This window comes from Amphiura filiformis, chromosome 7 (assembly GCF_039555335.1).
Source record: "Amphiura filiformis chromosome 7, Afil_fr2py, whole genome shotgun sequence".
NCBI lineage: Eukaryota > Metazoa > Echinodermata > Ophiuroidea > Amphilepidida > Amphiuridae > Amphiura > Amphiura filiformis.
The window spans coordinates 67,864,811-67,876,920 of record NC_092634.1 but is presented as its reverse complement, the minus strand read 5'-3'; the positions used below and the strand labels follow the sequence as shown (position 1 = coordinate 67,876,920).

The 12,110-nt window shown below is 36.3% G+C and overlaps 1 protein-coding gene and 1 pseudogene across 2 annotated transcripts in view; one reads left to right on the top strand and one right to left on the bottom strand.

The window, feature by feature from the left end:
* Window positions 1-4,231, bottom strand: part of LOC140157537 (uncharacterized) — a 281,356-nt gene extending 277,125 nt beyond the window's left edge. For both annotated transcript variants that reach the window (XM_072180765.1, XM_072180764.1), the window contains exons 1-3: window positions 4,096-4,231; window positions 1,011-1,087; window positions 167-268 (exon numbers count right to left, since the gene is read on the bottom strand). In XM_072180765.1, coding sequence (XP_072036866.1) covers window positions 167-268; window positions 1,011-1,065 — 157 coding nt within the window. In that variant the 5' untranslated portion in view covers window positions 1,066-1,087; window positions 4,096-4,231. The remainder of the gene's footprint in view (window positions 1-166; window positions 269-1,010; window positions 1,088-4,095) is intronic.
* The window catches only part of LOC140158033 (ATP-binding cassette sub-family C member 9-like), a 46,746-nt pseudogene that overhangs the window by 21,683 nt on the left and 12,953 nt on the right, over window positions 1-12,110 (top strand).

Genomic DNA, 12,110 nt, shown 5'->3' with positions numbered 1-12,110 from the left:
TGCTTTTCAATATTGACTATGCATGATGAATTTTTTGGGTTCGAGTCCCGTCAGTATTTCTTAGATCTTTGCTTCGTATTCTATGTGGAATTGGCTTCAGCTCGAATGTTTGGTTTTTCTCCCCAAAACAAAGTGCAAAAAGCAAGGGACACCTGAATGTACTTACAGTCTGGTGCAATGTCTGATTCAGTAGCTACTGTCAGTGGTATGTCTTCCGCAGGACACCCATCTTCACAAAGTGGCACTTTGGGATTTTCTAATTCAATACCTATAAATAATTAAGTAATCATAGTATTAAAGAGTATTAAACACTACGAACATTGCGCTATTTATACCCTCAAGAAAAGATTTTAAGCAAAAGTAGTTAAAACTCAAGGGATTCATTAGAGAATGAATTTGGAGAAAACCTTCTGATAATCACAAACACTCGCTAAGCAGCAAGACCTTCCCTCTAAGCTTTTAATCCGATAAGCTGATTATCTATTTGTTTTCATGAATAGGAAGACATTCTTTGATGTATTACTGAGCTCAATCATCTGAAATTACTGGAGCGTGAGTCAGTCATGCTGGTGGCTGAGCATAGTATTTTATTAACAGAAGAATTTCTCCAAATTCGTTTCCTAATGTGTTTTAAATTGTTAATAATGATCATAATAATTAGTATCACCTATATTCAATTTTAAAATCGTGTTACAGTTTTCATTCTGACATTTACCACAACAATGCTTTTTAACAATATACAGACTATTGTTCTCATTTGGGAAACAAAGGCCTCACACAGTATTGTTACTGTATCAATCCACTGCTTTGTAATGGTGCATCCAGCTGAAATTACTATACCCATAGCAATATCGTGCAATAAGTTAAAAAAGACCACTTCCAACATTGAATAGTTTGCTCTTAGATCATGAAATAGGAGATTCGTACTCCATGTCCCAATGCAAAAGGAACAAAGGCTTTCGAGTAGCATATTTCCTCACATTACAATTTTTGTGAAGTGTGTTACTTACCTCTAACCTCATAGGCAATAGCAGCCATCAATACCAGAAGCACAAGCTTGTTCATGTTGATTGACTGATTGCACACGCTGGTTTAAAATAAAACAAAGGTCACAAATTTTAATATAATCATACGGTACCAAATACCAATCAAGTAGCAAATGACAATCACAAACCAAAACACAAAATTTTAGCCGAATTTCACGCAGTGTTTCTTTTCCCCCACCAGCTTACCCACCAAATTTAACAAAACTAAAACTTGCATAGGTCTATAGTGAAAGGCAAGCCACACATTTACATAGCATACTATAGGTTCCAACCCCGGGACTCGAAACGTAAGAAATATCAAATAAAGAGTTTGGGCTAAAGCACCAATTCCGCTACATGGCTTCCAACTGGAGTGAAGGCAAGGGATTAGGCCTATATCATATGTTTCAAAGTGACAATGGATGATCATAACATGCCTGGCTACTTAACGTTTTAAGCTACTTAACGTTTAAGTTTCTATACTATAGGTTCGAGCCCCGGTGCTCGAAACGTAGGAAATATCAGAAATCAAGAGTTTGGGCTAAAGCACAATGCCGCTACATGGCTTCCAACTGGAGTGAAGGCAAGGGATTATATCATATGTTTCAAAGTGACAATAGATGATCATAACATGCCTGGCTACTTAACGTTTAAGTTTCTGAATAAATGTAATAGGTCTGTCACACTACACCGAATAGGTCTTCCGTACAAGAAACGGATGGCATTTTAGTAAATCCGTTGTTGTTCGTCAATGATCGTTTTATGTTCTTTTTATGTCCTGCTATCATCCGCCAAATGCGTTTCGTGTTAGGTGATGTTCGTTGTCTGTCGGCAAGTTTGTGCATGCACAAAACTTGAAACGGAGTGTACCGAATACACATGTTCGGTATTTATCCGATGTGTGTTCGTATGGTTACTGCATATTGCCGGAGTTTGTTCGCCTTCCTTTCGTTCATGTTCGTTCTTTGTTCGTTGCACTCGGCCCGTGTTCGTTGCAAATACGTTCCTGTGAGGCCTTCACCACCGGATAGCATATTTTTGCATTCGGTGATGTACGTTGACCCAGACCGTGTTAGTGTCACACTACACCGGATCGGTCTTCCGTATAAGAAACGGATGGTATTTTAGCAAATCCGTTAGTGTTCGTCAATGTTCGTTTTATGTTCTTCATATGTCCTGTTATTATCCGCCAAATGCGTTTCGTGTTAGGTGATGTTTGTTTAGTCCGTCGACAATACGTTTCAAGTTTTGTGCATGCACAAAACTTGAAACGGAGTGTGCCGAATACACATGTTCGGAAGTTGTCCGATGTGTGTTCGTACTGTTCTGTATAATACCATGGGTTTGTTCGTTATTCTTTCGTTTATATACCGCGGGTGTTTGCAAGGTTTCGCAGGCGCTTGTGCCGGATGTAGGCCTATGGCGAACATGTGCATCGATCATGGGGGGGGGGGGGAGTTTCAGAAGGGTGTGTGACGCAATGCCATATTTCCCCAGTACTTTAGTGACTGACAAGTAGAAAAAGGTGAAAGGAGAGAAAAAAAGAAAAGAAAGTGAGAAAAATTGAAGAGAGAAGAGAAGAGAAAAAGTTGCATGTAAGTAGTATTGTGGGAGGGGCACTTTCTGAAGGGTAGAGGACGCAATATCAAATTCCTACCAGTTTTAGTGATTGACAAGAAAGAAAAAAGAAGAGAAAACATGGAAAAGGTTAAATTGTATACGTTATTGAGTAGGCCCAGGATAGTAGTACTAGTAAGCCTAAGTATAGGCCTGTGATTATTATAGACAGTGCTTAAATGTGGTTCCTTGGCCCAAAAGCCTGTAAAAATTACTGCCGGCCAGTCCATATGCAGGGCCCGTGATATTTTGTCACCAAAGTCAGTATTTAAGACGGACTTATAGGTCTATTCCTGACTTTAACATATCAATCCATGCATGCTTTACATGAAATTACGAGTCTGAAGTCTTATATCTAAGTGTCAGTGGATCAGTGTAACATTTTAAATTTTGCAAATTCAAAATGATGCACTAAAAACATTTTTCCAAATTTTCCATTTTTAAAACTAAATTTATACACAATAGGCCTAGGCCTAATAATGTAAATAGGCCCTACAGTCCCCATGCAAATGGCTTCAATTGGACCTTCATTTTCAAAAATGGACAAGTCTTCCTTTTTGCTTCTGCTATGGACATCCACGTGTTATTTTTAAAACAATTGTTTATATTATACAATAATGGTGAAAACTTTTTAATGGCTTCAATTAGGCTTTCGTTTCACCAATTTGCGGCTGTTTCAAACTAAAATAGTACCCAATAATAGTGCTAAAATTGATCCAAAAATGACAAATGGCTTCAATTGGGCCTTCATTGTCCAAAGGTTTCTCACCTCTATTGCCCCCGATATCAGATTTGTAGACATTTGGTACTTATTAGCCAATATTTAACCATTTTCGTCAAAATTTACCCCCTTAAAAGTTGTCTTTCCCCACTTTGTTCACCCTCTGAAAAAGTGCTTGCTACGTCACTGCCTCTAAGGGGTCAAAAACCCTCTCAAACACCCTCTCCTCCCCCACTTTTCTGATAGGGTGGACGTCCCTGTTGGTACCACATGCGACGGATTCGCCGGTCATTTGTTGAACGTTGAACGATTGAATATAAAACGCCTGCAGGATTATTAGCGGCCACAACGCATAGAGAGACGAACGGGAATCGGACCCCAAATCCGGACATTTGTCGGACGTTGACCCCCAAATCATGTCATTTGTCGGACGTTGAACGATCGAAAATAAGACGCCTGCAGGATTATTAGCGGCCACAACGCATAGAGAAACGAACGGCAATCGGACCCCAAATCCGGTCATTTGTCGGACGTTGAACGATCGGATATAAGACGCCTGCAGGATTATTAGCGGCCACAACGCATAGAGCGACGAACGGGAATCGGACCCAAAATCCCACCGAATCTTCTGCCGGACTGGTGATTTTTCCACCGAATAAAATATTTTTGTATTCGGTGATGTACGTTGATCCAGTCCGTCGTAGTGTGACAGACCTATAATACACAACTTACTTTGAAACTATAGTTGTTTATCCCCGTTGTTTCGATGAGAAGCAAGCAAAAATCAGTCTGTCTCGGAACCAAGTGATTGCTATTACAATCAGCTCTGAATTATATAGTTCTACAGAGCTCCATAATATTATGATTATTTTCTCTTAGTTGTAAACACAAAAGCGAGTGGGTGGAGTATTTGCACATGCGCCAATTCGTCGGCCGTATCCCATACTGACGTATTTGACATTTTTAATATTTTTGAGAAAATTGGTATATTAGTTTGTTATGTTCTACTCTATATATTCACCAAAAATCATGCCTCAAAGTGGCTTAATTAGTAAGATATTAATTAATTTTATTATGTCGTATTTATAAAACCTTGAAATGTCTGCATCACATAACGACGTTTTTGCCGATCACCTATACTGCGCAAGCCCAGTATATCGTATCTGCAATTTGAAGAATTTGCCGTTTCACATACTGACGTATTTGCGCGACGTATTTGCGCGACTCTGTCAATTCACGGCAAAATTGCTGTTTTGTCCTTTTCACATACTGACGTATTTACGCAACTGTTTCACATACTAACGTATTTGCGCGACGTATTTGTCATTTGAACGGCGAAATTGATATTAGTCCTTTTCACATAGTGACGTATTTTACTTAATATTGATTTTTTGCAGAATAAGTTATGCTCTGATAGTGATAAGTGAATTATATTTAAAATATGGTATATTTGCATTACTGTTAAACTGGTTTTGATCGACAATAATATTTTAATCAAGATTATGCAGCAAATGAAAATCACTAGATTTTCAAGTTCGATTTTCTCGAAATGCGTATTTTGCAAATACGTCAGTATGTGATGCGGCCGACGAATTATGTAAATTAGGGACCGATCATTATTTACGGCATGGGGGTAATGACCGTTTTGGAAAAAATATTGACAAAAATTTCGCGTTCCGCCCTCGCATCCGCTCAAAATTTTCGCGTTCCCCCTTCTCCATTTAAAATTTAACAATCCCCTCCTGGGTCAACTATAAAGTTCAGGTTCCCCCCTCAAGACACCCAAAAACTTTGTGTTCCCCCTAAATTTTACCATCCCCCTGCCGTAAATAACGATCGCTCCATTGGGAGTAAAAATGTTTTGCTTGCCACTCGACAAAGACCGAAGACCAAAATTTTAAAGAACAATACTGTTCAAGTGAATACAACCCCTATGGATGTCAGTTAGGGCCTAAGACTAAATATTTCAACATAATCCAAACTACAACTCTAACGTACTACTGTCATTTTGTTAATTTAGCCTATTTTTCTCTAACCTTTTCGCCACATATTCTTAGAAAAATACATATTTAAAATATGTAATAATATGTGACACGATCAAGGGAATGAGTCGGATGTCGCTAATATTGATTTTGAGATATTGGCAAAAACAGTGATAAAATTTTTTTGTTTTATATTGTTTTCAGCGATTGATAAATTGACGTAACTTCACACAAAAAAGTCGTATCAACATGGGGTTTTCAGTTTCTGAAAGCTCTAAATGCCCTCTTAATAATAATAATAATAATAATAATCTATATGATGATAATAATACTGGTAGTCTGTGACTCTGTCTATGTTCAATATTACTTAATGTATATTTCAATATGATATTTTTCGATTGTTGCAACATTGAATTTTCAAAGGCTTGAAATTGGGTTTTCATTGTTTATGTGGATAATGCTGAATTGTCTTTTTTTCAAACAGCTGCACTCGTTCTGTACACTGTAAAAAATATTTTACTCACCATTGAGTAAAAATGGCACAATTCAACAGTTGAGTAAAACATTACTCAACATTGAGCTCATGTAACTCACAAATCAACAATGAGTAAAGAAATATTCAACATTGAGTTCATATTGATAAATATAACCCAACATTTTGGGTAATAATCTATTAAAATGAGCTCAATGCTGGGTATTATTTACCCAATTTGAGTAATGTTTTGGTGAGTTGTGACCTTTTTACTCAAGTTGAATAAAATATGTCTAAGAGTGTAGTTTACAGTGAATTATTCCTTCAATGTAGGTGCTATATGCACTCTGTAAACAATGAATTTCCTCGAATTCGTATAGACATATGCCTCATTCCAAAAATCACAAATAAAACATACGTAATATCTACGTTTTATATTCTGGAACATCCTTTGTATCTATTGCACTTTGCATCACCAATAGAAACTGTTACAAAACTAAATGAAACATACAAAGAAACAAAAAGTACAAACAATACAAAATGGAAATGTATTTGCTAGTATCATTTTAGTACACTTGGAACTGCGATTTATCAAACAATTTGGGTACTTTATAATACAAGTATAACAAACACAATAGAGAAGAAAGGAAAAGGCGATTGATATAAACTTTCCTACTTATTTTTCAACCAAAACATAGAATAAAAGTACAATAGTGTTGTTTTTGTTGGTTTACACATAACAAATGGGAGAAACATTGAAAAATAACTAAAAGTTACTGGGTTGTTTTTTGTTTCTTTCGTATCGATAATGCATGTGTGCAAGTAACGTACACGATGTTGCTTGTGTGGGAGAAGAGACGGATTGACAGAAAGAAAGAAGAATCTATAGATATGTTGCGGTCTTGTAAGATGACCTTGAAATGACTTTGGACAAAATTGTCTTTTCGTGAAAAAAAGTTGGTACTAAGTTTAATAAGCAATCTACCTGAAAATAATTTGACCTTCGTTGACCTCCGATGACCATGAAATAATTTCCATCACGTTTTGAATCAAATCAACAATATTACATATACTTATCTTTATTTAAATTGGATAAAGAAGAAGAAGAAAAGAAGAAGAGGAGGAGGAAGGTGAGAAATAGGAGGAGAAGAAGAAGAATAAAAATAATTAAATCCTGTTTCCCCGTGGTTCATATGGTAATGGCGGGGCAGATGACCCATGACAAAAGACCTCGTTACAGTCGGTTCCGATCAAGGTAACAAGCCCGATTTGTTGGCTACACTTAACTGTCCTGCAAAAATTCCTCGACCAGCTATCTACGGCGACCCCTTTCGTTCACCAGATCACTTGTGCCTGGCCGAAGTTTTGTCAGCGTAGTAGTAGTTCAGCTGGACTAATTTCTATATAGAAGAGTCGTTTACACAAACACCCCTCCAGAGTCTGTACTGATATGAATCTTGAATTAGAAAACAGGTATCAGACGGTAGTGATGCAGTGGGTAGCAGCATTATTTAACGGCGATTCAGCATGAGAACAACAGCGGGAATCGTAGCCTATAATATGCATAGGCGCATGTATGTGGGTTTCTGACCAAATTAACCTCATATTTGGCCATTTTAGCCCCATAGCGCAAAAGTTCAGCTTTTTTATTCCATTTTGCACCCAATTTCAACAGTTCACCTTCAAAATGGCAAAATGGCAAAAATTTCGAATTATATTCTGAATACGAAGAATGTCTTTCGGATATCAAATAATTTCCATTTTTTGAAATTCACGATATGATACAAATTTTATGACAAATGATTAAAATTTGATATTTTTCACATTTTTGATACATATATAACAGTCCTCGAAGTAAATTTTATATATCTAATGATATATTCTTAAAGTGTATGTAGCTGGGAGGAAAAGCCGACGATCAATTGAAAATTTTGACCTTTCATATTGAAGATATGGATTTTGTTCCCCAAAACACCACAAATATTAGGTCGTTTGGGGAACAAAATCCATATCTTCAATAAGAAAGGTCAAACTTTTCAATTGATCCTCGGCTTTTTTTTAAAAAGTAGTAGTTCAGCTGGACTAATTTCTATATAGAAGAGTCATGTACACAAACACACTTCCAAAGCCTGTACTGATATGAATCTTGAATTAGAACCAATATCTTGGCTTAGGAATGTCTGATTTCATTGGGGAAAACGGCGTTGTGGGGAAAATATCTCTTCAACGTCACATATGGCTAGTTAGCGGCTCTTTAGTCAAGAGAATTCATGCGTAACTTGATTTTATCAAATCGACAAATCGCTGTTCGGTATTTTGAAAAAAGTCATAACGATATCAAATAAACACTTTCTTTCCATCCAAGACTGTCAACACTCTCGTGACAAGGCTTGAATGATTGACCGTGCTAAGGCCCTCATTAGTCTGAGAGTATGAAACAAAATGCTTTTGCTGATGGAAACAAGAATGCTAGAAATAAGCTCAGAAATAAGTAAAGTGATCAGGGAAATTCGAATAACATTAACAATATCAGAAAGTTACAAAAACTTTATTCAGGTAAATGGCACAGGGAGATACGTAACCAAGCTAGCATGAAGGTCGAGAACACATGTCCCCAGCATTGATGCTACAAATTATAAAGCGGTTGCCAATGAAAGTAATACCCAGTAGCCACTTTGCCTAGTAAAGATCCACCACCTATCATTCAACTGTGGGATATTTATGGTGATTTTACAGAAAATATCTGCTTCAAAAACAGGAGTTCCAGCTAATGTTCCATCAAGAGTTCTAAAAGAATTTGCCTACGAACTCAGTAAGCCTGTTGCAGATCCCAGCAAACACAAAAACGTTTTAAAAACGTTTTAAATAAGTTATATTTTGGCTTTTGGTTTAGGTAAAAACGTTTTAATAACATTGAAATGTCGGGTTATATAAAGGTCATGATAACGTTTTAAAACGTTTTGTATGAAAACACACTACAACAATATTTTTAAATGTTTTCAAAAATGTTATTGTATACTATTCTTGCAAACATTTTTGCCAAATATTGTGTCAATGCTTAAATAACATTATGTTAAAATATTTGAACCCAGCAAACACAGAAATGTTCTTAAAATGTTTTTTTCAAAACCGTTTAACAACATTTAAATGTCGGGTTATATAAAGGTCATGAAAACGTTTTAAAACGTTATTGAAAATATTTTGGGCAAACATTTTTCGCAAAATATTTTTTCAACTCCCCAAAATAACATTCTGTTTAGAATGTTTAGTATCAAGTTTTCAAGAATGTTTTTGGAATGTTATTAAAACGTTTTTATACCCTTTATATAACCCGACATTTAAACGTTTTCTGTAAAACATTTTTGTTTGCTGAGCAGTAGATTATCAAAAATGTTTTTAAGGTTATGAAAACGTTTTATACTCTTAATATACCCTTTTTATAACCCGACATTTAAACGTTTTCTGACAACCTTTTATAACCTTTTGCGAATGATGTCGAAAACGTTTTTTGTTTGCTGGGATATTATTAACGCTTCACTCAGGCAAGGTAAATTTTCCTCTCAGTGGAAGGAAGCAAATGTTGTGCTTGTTCCAAAGCAAGCCACTTTCCATTGACAAACTAAAGCCAATTTATCTTACAGCAGGTCTTGCCAATGTTGGTGAAGGTCGTGTAGCCAAAAGGGTCTTTGATGCTATTCAGCCTTATATTTATCACAGACAATGTGGTAATCAGAATGTCTACCACCCACTTCCTTATTGATGATTACCATCATATAGTTTCTGGAGCTGAAAAGGCTGGTAATGTTAGCACTCTTGTGTTACGGACTGTACCAAAACCTTTGACATGATTAACAACACAATTGCTGTCATCAGTTTGTTGAAGATGGGTGTCTACCCTGCAATATTATTGTGAAGTGGGTGGTTGACTTCTTTACCTCCCGTAATCAAAGAGTTAATAATTATAAGCAATCCTTTTCTGAATGGGTTACTCTCTCTGGAGGTGTTCAACAAGGTAAAACTCGGGTCCTATATCCTTTCTTGCCATGATCAACTATGCATTGAATGATGTCCAGAATACAAGAGTTCCAGAGTTTGGAAATACGTTGATGACCTGCCAATAGGAGAACATCGGGCATATACATGTAGTGATGATAGTGCAATCCAAGAGAATTTTGATGCCCTGTTTGAGTGGTCTAAGAACAAGTTGAAGTTGAAATTGAACCCCACCCATTCTCACCAACCTCCTTAAGCAACTTAGGTGGTTTTTTTGCCAGTCATTTTTTGATATTGTTCCAAATCTATTGTAAGTGCAATTCTTAGTGTGTTCATATTTTTTTTTTTTTTATGGCTGAGTGTTTTAAATATGATGCTTCTTTCTAGTTTTAATGTAAAATGTTTTGCAAATCAGCTATTGGCTGCTATGTGATTTTTAATAAATATACAATATACAATAAACGCACACAATTTCGAAGAATAATGTGATCTATAAACTCAATAGTTTGAATGCCAACAAGAGCTGTCTTTAAAAAAGACAGTGCTATGGATGAAGATTAGTTTCATAGTTTTGCATTAACAAGTACTTGGAATGCTAGTAATTTTTTGTACGTGACATAACTAAAAATAGGTCGAATATCCTTTGAAATGTCTGTACGGACTAATCGCTCATTCCAGTTCAAATAAGCTTTTTATTCTTCTTTTTCTACAAATAGGGACCAGAAACGATTTTTTGCTAGAATACTGCAGAAAATCGATACCAACAATGCGGCGTTTTTGTATCTTCAAGCAAGTTACGCTTGGCTGGGCGTGCAGTTGGTGAGATAATAAGTTATAGTAATATTAATGTTTTTTCCGTTTGTCTTTATATTCACTTGTCTTTGTTTTCTTTCCTTTCGCCCTGGTACTGTGTATTCTAATTTATTTGTCATAATCTACACACACAAAATGTCGTGCATCTGTTTTTCTCCGCATAAGTCACGTGTTTTGGTAAGTCACATAATCTGTGTGTAACCTTCGATTCAATAATGAGCTCCATGTTCTTTTGACACTCGTACAAACAAGCGGCCACCTGTTTGCGTGCGAGTGCGTTTGCAAAATGTAGCTTTCACGGAGGATATAATACCGCAAAATAAACTTTATGGATCAAATAGGCCTACTAAAAACAGTATCTACTGAACTTTACAACGATTACACGATTTTAATAGATTGTGTGCTTTCAGTGCTCTTTCTACATTCATCATCAAGATATTGCCAAATATGTCATTCACTGTACTTTTGTATTCTGTCGACGTTTTATTATGTACTTTTACTTAAATATCAGAGTATGTGCGGAGCTGTCATAGTATTGACTGTGGGCATCACAACTTTAATCCAGGCGTTAAATGGCGTACTGGATTCAAGTCTGGTTGGTCTAGCTATGTCTTATATGCTGATGGTACGTATGTGAACAACGGTTTTATATAAACCGCCTTATCTAACACACGACACGAAGTGCTTTAAGCGATTTGCAGAACGCGAGCATCGATCAAGGCAAAAATTCAATGTTAAAAAATTGATATCGTCGCCCTCTGTTGACAGAATAAAACAATACGGGCAGTTTATACACTATTGATTATGGAACTTTTTTTTATCATGTCAGCATTATAACACTAGTTCGTAGTAGAGTAGCTTTAATAGAGTATGCAATGGCTATTATGTTACACCCTGATCGGTACGGGCTGTAATGGCTGTGTCATGAGATCTAGTTGTGACTCAAATGCATTCTTGCAAAGTATAAAATTTGTCCTGAATCGAGGATTGAAACCCTTTGAAATTTTAAATATATTATAACGAGATTTTAATATAATATTTTGTGTTTGTAATTGTTCAACAAAATGTACATCATTGATATTGGGCCCTGTGTCTCATTCATTGTTTCTTCTTAGATCGCTTTACAATTATACAACCTAATTCGTTTCGGTGCAGACACTGAGATGCAGATGAATCCTGTAGAAAGAGTAATACATTATTCTCAAATACCGACCGAGAACTATGAAGGTATTCCTTTATTTTCTTTATCATCACGGTTGTCGTTGTAATCAACATCTCATCATCATCATTGTCGCCATCATCATCGTCATCATCATCGTCGTCATCTTTGTCGTCGTCGTCATAATCACCATAATCGTAATCGTCGTAGTCGTCGTCATCGTGACCATCAACGTCCTCGTCCTCGTCATCGACAACATCATTGTTGTGGCCATCATCATCATCATCATATCATCATCGTCGTCATCTTCACCATTATCATCATCATC